The 15,435-nt window shown below is 42.9% G+C and overlaps 1 protein-coding gene across 2 annotated transcripts in view; it reads left to right on the top strand.

Moving 5' to 3' along the window:
* Positions 1–4,606: 4,606 nt before the first annotated feature.
* The window catches only part of POLD3 (DNA polymerase delta 3, accessory subunit), a 51,830-nt gene continuing 41,001 nt past the window's right edge, over positions 4,607–15,435 (top strand). For both annotated transcript variants that reach the window (XM_005579078.4, XM_074014749.1), the window contains exons 1-2: positions 4,607–4,753; positions 6,100–6,155. In XM_005579078.4, the coding sequence (XP_005579135.2) occupies positions 4,694–4,753; positions 6,100–6,155 (116 nt within the window). In that variant the 5' untranslated portion in view covers positions 4,607–4,693. The remainder of the gene's footprint in view (positions 4,754–6,099; positions 6,156–15,435) is intronic.

Genomic DNA, 15,435 nt, shown 5'->3' on the forward strand with positions numbered 1-15,435 from the left:
GAGTCACATCATTTTGGACAACTTCTTTTGAAAAAATACCTGATCATACAGGCAGTGAGAAAAAAAAAAAAAAGATTCCTCAAATAATCAATTTCCTTAAACTTTTGATTAATGCAAACATCCACGTAGAAAACTATATATACATATCAAAAGTATGTACCTCAAATCATTTTCCAAACTCAACACACCATGCAACCAGCACCAAGATCAAGAACATTACCTTCATCTCAGAAGCCTCCTCATAGTCCCTTCCAGTTTCTACCCTACCAAGGGTAACCACTAATCCAGCTAAGTCATTCAGCCCTAATATTGGCATGTCCTTTGGGTTGGGCTGGGTACTCTAAACAGTGTGGTTGATATAGGAGTTAAGAAGAAATCACTTAGGCAGATAGTAAAAGGATAGGAGTCCACTGTAAGGCTTTTCTTTTTAATGAAAAGCAGCCCCAAATCATTTTATAACAAAGACCAGCCTGTAAAGTTGAGCTGCAGATGTAGACAAGCAAGTTGGGAGCTTGCACGGGTGAATGTGGGCAGGAACTAGGCACTAGACATGTTCAAGATGGCGGCTCCATCATCCCTTCTCTGCTAGCCACGTGTACAGTAAGGAGCAGACAAGATGATGCCAGCCAAGGAGAGTTCATTTGCATCATAAGATTAGGGTGGGGATACCAGCCTTCTCCCTGGGCTATGTAAATGTCACACCTGATCGAAACAATCTGTGAGCCCTACATAAATCAGACACCGCCTCCTCAAGCTGGACTATAAAGTCCAGTGCATCTGCCACCATGATCACTAGGAGACCCCTCTCTCTCTCTATAAAGAGAACTGTTTCTCTTTCTCTTCTGCCTATTAAACCTCCGCTCCTAAACTCTTTGTGTTAGTGTCCTAAATTTTCCTGGCGCCAGACTACCAACCCCAGGGTATATAGCCCAGACAACATAGCCACTTCACTGTCATCTGCTCCATTTGGCATACGGATAGTATCAAGACTCTTCCCTGGCCAATTATCTTGACTTACTTCCCACTCCTGTGGAGCACTGACAAGAGGCCTGAGTTCTGATCCCACAGCAACCATCTAATAATCCTGGAAAAATCTACTTCTCTCTAAGCCTCAACAATCTAGTCTCTAAAACATGGACAATGGCCAGGCGCAGTGGCTCACACTTGCAATCCCAGCACTTTGGGAGGCAGAGGCGGGCGGATCACTTGAGGTCAGAAATTCAAGACCAGCCTGGCCAACAAGGCAAAACCCCCTCTCTACTAAAAACACAGTTTGGTGTGGTGGTGCATGCCTGCAATCCCAGCTACTCAGGAGGTGGAGGCATGAGAATCGCATGAACCTGTGAGGCAGAGAGATTGCAGTGAGTGAAGATCGTGCCACTGCACTCCAGCCTGGGCGACAGATCGAGACTCCGTCTCAAAAAATAAAACAAAATAAATTAATAGGCTGGGCGTGGTGGCTCATGCCTGTAATCCCAGCACTTTGGGAGGTGGAGGCGGGTGGATTGCCTGAGGTTGGGAGTTCAAGACCAGCCTGACCAACATGGAGAAACCTGTCTCTACTAAAAATACAAAATGAGGCACACGTATACATACGTAACAAACCTGCAGGTTGCGCAAACGTACCCTAGAACTTAAAGTATAAAAAAAAAGTTACAATTTTTAGGTACAAGAATATTTGTATTTTAGATGTTGAAACATACACAAAATAAAATAAAATAAAAATAAAAATACAAAATTAGCTGGGCATGGTGGTGCAGGCCTGTAATCCCAGCTACTTGGGAAGCTGAGGCAGAAGAATCGCTTGAACCCGGGAGGCGGAGGTTGCGGTGAGCTGAGATTGCGCCATTGCACTCCAGCCTGGGCAACGGGAGCAAAATTCCATCTCAAAATAAATAAATAAATAAATAAATAAATAAATAAATAAAATATGGACAATATAATGCATTTGCAGCATTGCTATGAGGACTAAATGAAATATTGCTCTCCAAGTACCTGGTACAGTGTGTCTGGTATATAATAATGTAATAGTCAATGATTATAGATTTTATTGTGTGCAGGTACTGCATCAGGGTTTTATGTATATTACCTCATTTATAACTGGCCAAATAGAATTATTTGATTTTCTCATCTGCTTCCAGTTTTTCATGTCTCAGTCAAGGGCATCACCATTTACCTAAAGGTTTATGTTCTATATCTAGGTATTTTCCTTGATTCCTGTTTTTTTCACACTCCACTCATCTAATTCATCAGCAGGTTTTGCCGACTAACAGAAAACTCAAGTCACTCAGTTCTCTCAATTTCCACTACCACTACTCTATTTTAAAAAATGTATTGGCTGGGCACAGTGGCTTATGCCTGTAATCCCAGCACTTTGGGAGGCTGACACGGGTGGATCACCTGAGGTTAGGAGTTCAATACCAGCCTGGCCAACATGGCGAAACCCTGTCTCTACTAAAAATCCAAAAAATTAGCTGGGCGTGGTGGTGGGCGCCAGTAATCCCAGCAACTTGGGAGGCAGAGGCAGGAGAATCACTTGAACCCGGGAGGCAGAGGTTGCAGTGAGCTGAGATTGCGCCATTGCACTCCAACCTGGGGAACAGGAGCAAAACTCCATCTCAAAAAAAAAAAAAATTACTATTTTTTGAGACAGGGTCTCACCCTGTCACCCAGGCTATATGCAGTGGCGTTATCAAGCGCTTGTACCTCCTGGGCTCAATCCATCCTCCCACTTCAGAGCTGGGACCACAGACCACAGGCTTGCGCCACCACCATGGCTTTTTTTTTTTTTTTTTTTTTTTTTTTAGTAGAGATGGAGTTTCACTATGTTGCTGAGGCTGGTTTTGAAATCCTGGGGCTCAAGTGATCCCCTTGCCTTGGCCTCCCAAAGCGCTGGGATTGTAGGTGTGACCTACTGTGTCTGGCACTGCTACCCTACTTTATTTTATTTATTTATTTTGAGAGGGGGTCTCACTCTATTTCCCAGGCTGGAGTGCAGTGGCACGATCTCAGCTCACCACAACCTCTGTCTCCCAGGTTCAAGTGATTCTCCTGCCTCAGCCTCCCAAGTAGCTGGGATTATAGGCGTGTGCCACCACACCTGGCTAATTTTTGTATTTTTAGTAGAGACAGGGTTTTGCCATGTTGGCCAGGCTGGTCTCAAAGTCCTGACCTCAGGTGATCTGCCTGCCTCGGCCTCCCAAAGTGCTGGGATTACGGGTGTGAGCCACTGCGCCGAGCCATTTTATTTTACTTTTAGACTGAGTCTCCCTCTGTTTCCCAAGCTGAAGTGCAGTGGCATGATCTTGGCTCACTGCAACCTCCACCTCCTGGATTCAAGACATTCTCCTGCCTCAGCCCCGCGAGTAGCTGGGAATATAGGCACGTGCCACCATGCCCAGATAATTTTTATATTTTTAGTAGAGACAGGAGTTCACTATGTTGGCCAGGCAGGTCTCGAACTCCTGACTTCAGGTGATTCATTCCCCTGGGCCTCCCAAAGTGCTGGGATTACAGGCGTTAGTCACCGTGCCCAGTCTGCTGCCCTATTTTAAACCACCACTATCCTTCACTTAAATATCTCAGAATGTAAGCTACATGTGAACAGGCTCGGTTTATTATTGTTCACAGCTGCAGCCCCAGCACCTCAGCACTCAGAACAGTATCTGGCCTTTCTCAGGATTTTGCTGTGCTTTGAATGAATGCATGTTGCAACAAGCCTTTGAAGTAGGTACTATTATTATTCCCATTTTACAGATAAGGAAATAGGCTCCTAGTGGCTAAAGAATTACCTAACTTTACACAACGAACTGCAAAACGAGGATTCAAACCCAGTAAGTCTGATTCACTTATGCACTACAGCTGCGGTACTGAACTGCACCAGCTTATGCTGAAGTCAATTATTAAAGATTTTTGGGGGGTGATATTAGGAGAAATTTGAGTTGAAATTCCCCAACCTGATAACTTTTCTCCAAGTTTTCCTGAGAACACAGCTCATGCACCTCTTCACATTCTCCTAGGCACAACTATTTGGTTTCTCCCAAGTATCTCTCACCCGCCTCTTCTCCTAATAATCCAGAGATAATGAACTCTTTTCCAGCAAATTCTCCTGCCTCTATCCGAAACACTCAGCCTCTCCTCATCCCCTCTGGAAAAACCTTCCCTAATTTCTCAACTCTGAGGGATTATAACAGGCAGTACTTTTCCCCAGTTGGCAGCACTACTAAAATTACTTGTTTTCAATAGTCTCCCTTTTATCCGGGCTTTCCCGGGTTTCATCACCCGCAGCCAATCTCGGTAGGGAAATATTATATCCAACGACATCTGTTGAGAGACCATATTCACTAATGTTTATTACAGTATAATAATAACAATTGTTCTATTTTATCGTTAGTTATTTTTGTTAATCTCTTACTGTGCCTAATTTATAAATTAAACTTTAACATAAGCACGTAGGTATAGGAAAAAACTAGCCAGGAGGCCCCGTACTTCGCTATTTCCCACTAGCTCTGCCTACTTCCGTCTGCGCCGTCTCCATAACTAGTTTGACTCGCTGAGGGCCGCCGTAGTGCGTCGCTTCCGTTGCCGGGGAAACGACCCGGGACCTGGGAGGGAGCAAAGACGTTTCCCGCCGGCGGGAGCTGTGTCTGTGGTTGAGAGAGGGGCTAAAGGCGGGTCCCAGCGCTGCCGCACCATGGCGGACCAGCTTTATCTGGAAAATATAGACGAGTTCGTCACGGACCAAAACAAGATCGTGAGCAGCTACTACTGGGGAACACGGGCGTGCGACCGGGGTCCTGGGCCCGGCTGGGGTGGCGGGAGCCTTGACTCTCTCTGCGGTGGCTTCGTGGGGAGCAGGGGGAGACAGGTCCCTACGAGGGGACCTGGGCGAGCTCTGTGCCCCAGGGCGAGCGAGGACTCGTCGGGAAGGTCCTCCGGCACACACGGAAGTCCGTGTCCCTTGGGTGGGCGTGCTCTGAACAGAGCCTGGGGCTGGAGCCGCGGAGACCGGGCGCGGAGGGAGGGCCGTTGGCTGAGTATTTCTAAGGCGTCCCTACACCTATCTTTTAAGGTGGTTGGCGTTTAAAGTTTTACGTTTATAGTTGAGGAAATCGTGTCTTAACTGTGTTAAGTTACAAGTTGTGTAACCTCCAGATACTGTTTCCTCTTCCTGGAAATTTAAGCATTGATAGAGGTTTGACCCGCCTTCACAGGGGTGCGGTAAAGATCAAGCGAGATGATGCATGTGAGTGCACTTTTCAAACCTTGATGATCGAGTGCATGCTGTGTGCCAAGGCACTTTAATCTTTACAGTGACGTCCCCGCACCCTACCCCAGGTCGGTGGTGGTATCCTTAGATGAGGAAATTGAATCTGAGGGGCCAAATAACTTGTTTATTTCCGGTTGGTAAGGGATAGGCAATTTTTCAACCTACGTCTGTCCTCTTACTAATACTTTCTTCTACATCACACTACCTTTGCCTAACCTGTGCAAGTCTTCTAACTATTGGAAGCTTGACATTTGGAATTGGAGAGACTTTGAGAGAAGAGAGTGCAGGCATCCTGGGTCTAGGAGGGATGAAGGCTTGATGCTGGTAGTTCCCAATCTGATCTCTTATAAAAATATTTACCGTCTTTGTTCGTTTCCTGACCCCTGCACCACCTGCGCCCTTTAATGTTTGCATGGGTGCAACTTTCTTTAGAAGTTTCTGAGACATAACATTTCAAAGTCATCTATCTTCTGCGTGAGTTTTAGGATGGCTTTGGCTGGTGGTCCCAAAAAAAAGACATCATGAGGAAAGGGCCTAAGTAAAACAAGGAATGTGAGGAAAATGAGAGCTTTTTCTGCTAGGTATGTTCAACCTGTCTTGTTAGATTATTTTTCATTACTTCATGAAACAAACTTACTAGCATTTTTAAGATAAGTAACTTGGTCCTGCCTACCCAGATAGATAGTTCTTGGCAAAGCTGCAGTGGCATTTGTTGTAATTTATAAGGCATAACCATCTAAGAATAGGAATCTTTAGGAACAGACACTCGGGGCTGATCTGCACTCTGGAGTCATCTAATAAAACATTTGAAAATGTTTTTCTTCTTACAGGTGACATACAAATGGCTGAGCTATACACTAGGGGTTCATGTTAACCAGGCCAAACAGTAAGTCCAAGTTACTACCAATTTTAATCACATTGGAGTTTTTTGTTTTGTTTTTTGTTGTGCTTTGCTTTTAACTCTACAGATAGCCTATAGATTAGAGCTAATTTTCTGGGTAAATGAAAATAATACTCTTTTTACTACCTTTTGTCTTGTTTAAAATATTGGTGGACTTGTATTAGGTTGGTGCAAAAATAATCGTGGTTTTTGCCATTACTTTTGCAGCAACCTAAATATATAAAGGTATGATGGTAAATTTATTGGATTTATTTGCAGCCTTGGGCTCTGGTTAACATCACTTTGTTAATTCAAATTTATTAAATGGCCTGCCCAGTTCTGTTTACATCTCGGATTTGTATGTTTGTTTCTTACATCTTCACTATGTTTTCACATGTTTTTCTTAGGCCCATTTCTGGATGTTATTGAAATGCTTCCATAATGAGGTCAACAGGTGTTTGACACAAGCTGTATGACAGTATAAGAGATGGGAGAACTATTTAAGTGAAACTGAAAAGAATATGTTTAGGCTGGTGCAGAACATTATTCTTCTTGAATTTTGCCATATCACCTTTTCTTACTGAAACCTGTGATCCAGTTTGAAACCAGAGGGGAAAAGGCAAGCTTTTGAAATAACTTTAGAATGTTTTGACCTGCATAGGTGCCAGTATCATCTATGTCCCAAAAGGGGGAATTAGTAAACAGGTTGAGGATACAAATATTGGGTTAATTGCTCATTTAGTTTGTTTTATTCCTAAGGATGGTCTGAGTTTTCTCTATTCTTTGAGTCGTACAAACTTTTTTTTTTCTTTTTCTTTTTTTTGAGAGAGAGCCTTGCTCTGTCACCCAGGCTGGAGTGCAGAGGCGTGCTCTCAGCTCACTGTAACCTCCGCCTCCCAGGTTCAAGCAATTCTCCTGCCTCAGTCTCCCAAGTAGCTGGGATTACAGGCGCCCACCACCACACCCAGATAATTTTTATATTTTTAGTAGAAATGGGATTTCACTATGTTGGCCAGGCTGATCTCAAACTACTAACTTCAAATGATCCGCCTGCCAAAGCCTCCCAAATTGCTGGGATTACAGGTGTGAGCCACCATGCCTGAAGGAGCCATAGGAATCTTTGAGCCTTAAGAACATTCCACAAGTCTTAGAAAGTTCCTAGTCTCTAGAATGGGTTGCTTTGACTCTATCTGGGTTAGTGTTAGACAGGTTTAGGAGTCTGATTTTGGCGGTGATGGTTAGGCTTTCAAACCTGAAAGTCTTAGCCTAGGGATAGATTGGGACTAGTTTTGACTGAGATTGCACAAGAGCAGCTGGCCCAAACCCAAGAGGTTCAGTTAACTTTGGGAATGGATACCTATGGGTTATTGTTCATTGTGGTTATGGATGTTTAAAGTGAAATTAGGCAACTATTACTAAGCCTATTGGGATACAAAGGTGTATACTGTGAACTAGAGTTCCCTAAAGGTGAAATGAAGATGCCTGCAATTTTACTGTAGCTACCTGATTACCTCTAATTTTTGTAGCATTAATGCACTGTCTAGCTCCTGCCTATCTACCCAACTTCATCTCATACCACTTGCTACCTCACTTACTATAGTCTAGCCATATTTGCCTTTCTGTTCTCCAAATATGCAAGCTTATTCTCACTTTAGGATCCCTCTGTCTGGAATGCTCTTTCAGCTGTCCTCATCCTTCAGATTTCAGCTCAGATTTTACATGTTACCACTTGTAAGGAATCTTACTAATCCTCTATTTCAAGTATCCCCACCCCTCCCCAACTCTGTCATATCATTCTGTTAATTTCTTTAGTAATTCTCCCTTTAAAAAGTTTATTGAGATATAATTCACCAATTTAAGGTGTATAATTCAGTAGTTTTTAGTATATTCACAGAGTTGTGTAACCATCACCACAGTTTTATAACATATTCATCACTCTAAAAAGAAACTACCCACTATCACTCACTTACCATTTCTCCCTTACTTCTATGCCCTCAGCCCTAGACAACCACTAATCTTTCTGCCTATAGATTTGCCTGTTCTGAATATGTTGTATAAATGGAATCATATATAGTCTTATAATGTCTGTTTTTTTTTCACTTAGCATGCATCACTACTTAATTTGTTCTTATGGCTAAATAATATTCCATTATATAATTTATTAGTTTCCAAGGGCTGCCGTAACAATATACTACAAATTGGGTGGCTTAAGACAACAGATATTTAATATCTTATAGTACTGGAGGCTAGAAGTAAAAATCAAGGTGTTGGCGGGGCTGTGTGCTGTCTCTGAAATCTATAGGAAAGAATCTTATTCTTTACTTTTTCCCACCTTTGGTGGTTTGCTGGCAATCATTCGCATTGGCTTGTAGCTGCGTAATTCCAATCTCTGCCTTCATTGTCATGGCATTCTCCCTGTGTATCTGTATCTTTGCATGTGTATCTTATATGAACACCAGTCATATTGAATTACGAATCCACCCTACTCCAATATGACCTTGTCTTAACTAATTACATGTGCAATAACTCTATTTCTAAATAAGGTCACATTTTAAGGTATTGGGGGTTAGGGCTTCACCATATCTTTTTGGAGACATGATTCAGTCTCCAAATATATATGGATACAACAAATTTTGTTTATTCATCATTAATAGACATTTGGGTTATTTCCATATTTTGACTGCTATGAATGATGCTGTTATGAACATTCATGTATAAAACATTCATGTATAAGTGTTTATATGAACATATATTTTCAGTTATCTTGAGTATATGTATTAGTCCCTTCTCATGCTGCTATGAAGACATACCTGAGATTGAATTTATAAAGACGAGGTTTAATTGACTCACAGTTCCGCATGGCTGGGGAGGCCTCAGGAGACTTGGCGGAAGGCATCTCTTCACAGGTTGGCAGGAGAGAGAATGAGTGTCGAGCGAAGTGGGAAGCCCCTTGTAAAACCATCAGATCTCGTGAGAACTCACTATCATGAGAAGAGCTTGGGGGAACTGCCCCTATAATTCAGTTATCTCCACCTGGTCCTGTCTTTGATACGTGGGGATTATTACAATTCAAGTTGAGATTTGGGTGGGGACACAGCCAAACCATATCAGTATCTGTACCTAGGATTGGAATTGCTGGGTTATAATTCTGTATTTAACATTTGGAGGAACTGACAAACTATATTTCAAAATGGCTACACTGTCTTACCGTCCTAACAGTATATGAGTATTTCAGTTTCTCCACATTCTGGTCAACACACTTTTTTTTTCCCTTAGACTTCTCGTGGATGAATTCTCTTTTTTTTTTTTTGAGATGGGGTTTCACTATGTTGCCTAGGCTGGATTTGAACTCAAGGATCCTCCCGCCTCAGCCTCCCAAGTAGCTCTACGGGTGTACATCACCACACCTGGCTAAAACTTTTTGTTATGTCTTATTTTAACCATCCTAGCAGATGTGAAGTGGTATCTCATAAATGATGTTGATTTGCATTTTCCTAATGACTAATGATGCTGAATATCTTTTCATACACGTCTTGGCCATTTGTATATCTTTGGAGAAATGATATTCAAAATTTTGCCCATTTCTGTCATTGGGTATTTTTGGTTGTTTTTGAGTTTTAAGAGTTCTTTATAGGTTCTGAATATAAGACCCCGATTGAAAAATGATTTGCAAAAATTTTCTACCATTCTGTGGATTGTCTTTGTACTTTCTTGATGGTGTGCTTTGAAGTGCAGACATTTGTTGTTGTTGTTGTTTGAGACAGAATGCCACTCTATTGCCCAAGCTGGAGTGCAGTGGTGTGATGTCAGCCCACTTCTGCCTTGACTTCCCTGGGCTCAGGTGATTTTCCCACCTCAGCCTCCCAAGTAGCCAGGACTACAGGTGCATGCCACCACACTCAGCTAATTTTTTAATTTTTTTTTAGAGATGGAGTCTCGCCATGTTTCACAGGCTGGTCCCAGGCTGGTCTTGAACTCCTAGGCTCAAGCCCCTGCCTTGGCCTCCCAAAGTGCTGTGATTACAGACATGAGCCACATGCCTGGCCAATGGAAGTTTTTATTGCTGATGAAGTCCAATTTATTTATTTTTCCTTTTGTTGCTTATGCTTTTTTAAGTTTAAATTTTAAAAGGATTAATTTTTTTTATCTTATTATTTTTTTTTTAGTAGAAACGAGATCTCGCTATGTTGCCCAGGCTGGTCTCAAACTCCTGATCTCAAGTGATCCTCCCACCTTGGCCTCCCAAAATGCTGGAATTACAGATACGAGCCACTGTGCCTGGCCTAAGAAGATTTTTTTTTTTTTTTTTTTTTTTTAAGACAGAAGCCTTGCTCTGTCGCCTAGGCTGGAGTCCAATGGCGTGATCTCGGCTCACTGCAACCTCCGCCTCTCTGGTTCAAGCCATTCTCCTGCCTCAGCCTCCCAGGTAACTGGGACTACAGGCATGTGCCACTACGCCCGGCCAATTTTATTGTATTTTTAGTAGAAATGGGGTTTCACCATGCTGGCCAGGCTGGTCTCGAACTCCTGACCTCAAGTGATCTGCTTGCCTTGGCCTCCTAAAGTGCTGGGATTACAGATGTGAGCCATCATGCCCAGCCAAGATTTTTTAAATTGACAAGTTAAGTTGTATGTATTTATTGTGTACAACATTATATTTTGAAGTATATGTACGTTGTGGAATAGTTAAATCTAGCTAATAAATGTATTACATCACACAGTTATTTTGGTGGTAAAAACATTTAATGTCTACCATCTTTGCATTTTTCAAGAATATAATATATCATCGTTAACTGTAGTCACCATGCTATACAGTAGAGCTCTTGAACTTATTCCTGTCTAATGGTAATTATGTATCCTTTGAACAACATCTCCCCATTCCCCCTCCGCTAACCACCTCAGCCTATGGAAAGAAAATTCTGCTTTCTACTTCTGTGAGATCAACTTTTACAGATTGCACAAATGAGTGAGATCATGTGGTATTTGTCTGTGTCTGGCTTATTTCAGTTAACATAGTCTCTTCCAGGTTCATCCATTTTGTTGCAAATGATAGGATTTTATTCATTTTTATGGCTGAATAGTATTCCATTGTGTATATACACTCTATTTCCTTTATGCATTTATCCATTAATGGACATAGGTTGATTCCATATCTTGGCTATTGTAAATAGTGCTGCAGTAAGCATGTGAGTGCAAATATCTCTGACATACTGATTTCATTTCCTTTGGATGTATATCCATAGTGGGACTGCTGGATCATACAGTAGCTCTATTTTTGATATTTTGAGGAACCTCCATACCGTTTTACACAATGGCTGTATTAATTTACATTCCCACCAATGGTGTATAAGCATTCTCTTTTCTCCATACCCTTGCTGTGTTTTCTTTCTGATGTGTTGCATATGCTTCTGACATAGTATCTAAGAAGGCTTTGCCTAACCCAGGGTTGTGAAGATTTACTCCTGTGCTTTTTTTCTAAGATTTCTTAGTTTTTGCACTTACATTTAATTCTGTAATCCACTTAAGAGTTTTTAAAAAATCATTTTTATCACTATATTTAAGTTTTCTACAGATCATGTGCTTGTCAACATCATTATTATTATTGTTTTGAGACAGCGTTTCACTCTGTTGCCCAGGTGGAAATGCAGTGGCGCAATTTTGGCTCACTGCAACTTTGGCCTCCCAGGCTCAAGTGATTCTCCCTCCTCAGCCTCCCGACTAGCTGGACCTACAGGTGCATGCCACCACACCTGGCTACTTTTTGTATTTTTTGTAGAGATGGGGTTTCACTGTGTTGCGCAGGCTGGTCTTGAACTCCCGGGCTGAAGCCATCCTCCTGCCTTGTCCTCCAAAGTGCTGGGATTGCAGATATGAGCCACTGCACCTGGCCATGTACTTGTTAACATTAGAAATGCTTCAGTCAGGTGGGTGTGGTGGCTCAGTTGTATTAGTCCCAACACTTGAGGAGGCTGAGGTGGGAGAATTGCTTGAGCCCAGGAGTTCAAGGCGAGCCTGGGCAACATAGTGAGACCCCCATCTTTATAAAAAGGTTTTTTAAAACAGAAGTTGGGTGTGGTGGCATGCACCTGTAGTCTTAGCTACTCGGAAGGCTGAGGCAGGAGAATTGTCTGAGCCCAAGAGTTCAAGGCTGCAGTGAGCTATGATCCCATCTGGGTGACAGAGCAAGACCCTGTCTCTAAAACAGAAAGGGAGAGAGAAAAAAGGAAGGAAGGGAGGGAGGGAGGGAGGGAGGAAAGGAAGGAAGGAGAAATGCTTTAGTTGTTATAGTAAGACTATACTAAAGCTTTCAGATTAGGTGTTAGTTCAAGCTAATTTTTAAATGAATCACTGAAATGTATAAATATTGACTATATCTTCTAGGAATCACTTGGAGTTAATTTTTTGTGTATGGTGTAAGGAAAGGGTCCAGCATCATTTTTTTGCACATGGGTATATGGTTATCCCAGCATTTTATAATTCATATTATTGTCTTGGCATTTTTTGCTTATTGTATGTCTTTTGCCACTAGAATATAAACTCGATGAAGGCAGGAAACTTGTCAGGTTCATCGCTGTTCTGATTACTATTGCTGTATCAGAAATCACCCCAAAATGTAGTGCCTGGAAACATCATTTTATTATGCTCATAGAATCTTTTGCTTTGGAATTTGGATAGGGCACAGTGGGAATGGCTTATGTCTGTTCCGTGATGTCTGGCATCCCCACTGGAAAGTCTCAATAACTGGAACCTGGTCATCTCTAGGCATCTTTAAGCACATGTCTGGCTGTTGCTTCTGGCCATCTGTTGGGACTTTCGCAGGGGCAGTGGACTAGAGTGCTTGCATGTGGTCTATGTATATGGCCTGGGCTTCCTCACAGCCTGGTGTCTCCAGGTAGTCGGACTTCTTACATAGCAGCTCAAGGCTCCAAAAACTTGTGTTCCAGCACAGTGTAGGGCCAATTGCCTTTTCTGACTAGCCTCAGAAGTCAAGCAGTGAATCACTGGCCATACCAGATTCAAGGGGTGGACTCTACTTCTCAATGAGAGAATGTAGAAGAGCATATGGAATGGGAGATGCTGTCTCAGCCATCTTTGGAAAATATAATATGCCACAATTATTCTCTCTTCAGTGTCAGGCACACAATGAATGCCAATACATATTTATTGAATGAATACCAAGCACTATGGTTTATGTTTGTTTGTTTTGAAATAGAGTCTCACTCTTATCACCCAGGCTGGAGTGCAGTGGTTCAAACATGGCTTCCTGTAGCCTTGACCTCCTGGGCTTAAGGGATCCTCCCACCTCAGCCTTGTGAGTAGCTGGGACCACAGGTACATGCCACCATGCTAGCTGATTTTTTTATTTTGGAGAGATGGGATCTTGCCATGTTGACCAGGCTGGTCTTGAATGTCTGGACTCAAGCAGTCCTCCTGCCTCAGCCTTCCAAAGTACTGGAATTATAGGCATGAGCCACCAAGCTCGGCCTCACCATTTTCACAAACATTTCTCTCACATAATTTTTTTTTTTTTTTTTGATGGAGTCTTGCTCCGTCACCCAGGCCAGAGTGCAGTGGTGGAACTTGGCCCACTGCAACCTCTGCCTTCCAGGTTCAAGCGATTCTCCTGCTTCAGCCTCCCAAATAGTGGGGATTACAGGCACCCGCCACCATGCCCGGCTAATTTTTGCATTTTTAGTAGAGACAGGGTTTCACAGTCTTGGCCAGGCTGGTCTTGAACTCCTGACCTGGTGATCCGCCCGCCTCAGCCTCCCAAAGTGCTGAGATTACAGGCTTGAGCCAGTGTGCCTGGCCTCATACTGTTTTCTTTAGCATTATTTCAGGCTATGTCATACAATAGTAAACCTGACAGACAAGCCCCTCCCCCCCCAACCAATTGATTTAAACAAGATAATTTCAGATTGTGAAAATGCTGTGAAAGAATTAAGTTAGGTTAGAGAAAGCAGTATGGGCAATACATTGTACTCATCCTGGGGAACATTATGGGTGGAACTGATCAGGAGGGAAGATTAATGAATTAAAATGGGAAGCTATAATTAATCATACGTGTAGGAAGTGTATCTTGTAAGAAGTCATATATGTTGTTGTTCTTTCTTTTTTTTTTTTGAGATGGAGTCTTGCTCTATTGCCCAGGCTGGAGTACAATGACACAATCTCGACTCACTGCAACCTCCGCCTGCCGGATTCAAGCAATTCTCCTGCCTCAGCCTCCCAAGTAGCTGGGGCTACAGGCACGTGCCACCATGCCTGGCTAACTTTTTGTATTTTTAGTAGAGATGGGGTTTCACCTTGCTGGCCAGGCTGGTCTCGAACTCCTGACCTCGTGATCTGGCTGCCTCGGCCTCCTATCATTTTGGGATTACAGGCGTGAGCCACTGTGCCGAGCCTGTTGTCATTCTTATTTAAGAATATTTTACATTTTGTTTATTAAAAAGTGTTTGGCTTAGGCTGGGCGCGGTGGCTAATGCCTGTAATCCTAGCACTTTGGGAGGCCGAGGCGGGCGGATTGCCTGAGCTCAGCAGTTTGAGACCAGCCCGGGCAACATGATGAAACCCCGTCTCTACTAAAATACGAAAAAGTAGCCAGCGCGTGCCTGTAGTCCCAGCTACTTGGGAGGCTGAGGCAGGAAAATTGCTTCAACCTGGAGGCAGAGATTGCAGTGAGCTGAGATCGCACCACTGCACTCCAGCCTGGCGACAGAGCGAGACTCTTATCTCCCAAAAAAAAAAAAAAAAAAAAAAAGTTTGGCTTAGATTAGATAAAACATGTTTTAGACTCAAAAAAATAGGCAGGAATTCTTTCCTTTTTTTTTTTTGAGATAGAGTTTTGCTCTTGTTGCCCAGGCTGGAGTGCAATGGCACAAGCCTGGCTCACTGCAACCTCTGCCTCCCAGGTTCAAGCAATTCTCCTGCTTCAGACTCCTGAGTAGCTGCGATTATAGGCATGCACCACCACGCCCAGCTAATTTTGTATTTTTAATAGAGATGAGGTTTCTCTATGTTGGTTAGGCTGGTCTTGAACTCTCGACCTCAGGTGATACGCCTGCCTTGGCCTCCCAAAGTGCTGGGATTACAGATGTGAGCCACCGTGTCCGGCCGCAGGAATTCTTTTTTAAAATAAGAGTTTGCTTTGAATTTTCTGTTAATAATATAAGAGAGAAGAACTGGGGTCAATTTGGGGAGACAGGTACGTAGAGGACAATGACTGATGATATGGGCAGGACTATTAGTTGTGGATAAAAAATACTGCATTTGGCCAGCAAGCTTG

Source organism: Macaca fascicularis, chromosome 14, assembly GCF_037993035.2.
Source record: "Macaca fascicularis isolate 582-1 chromosome 14, T2T-MFA8v1.1".
In the NCBI taxonomy this organism is placed as follows: Eukaryota; Metazoa; Chordata; class Mammalia; order Primates; family Cercopithecidae; genus Macaca; species Macaca fascicularis.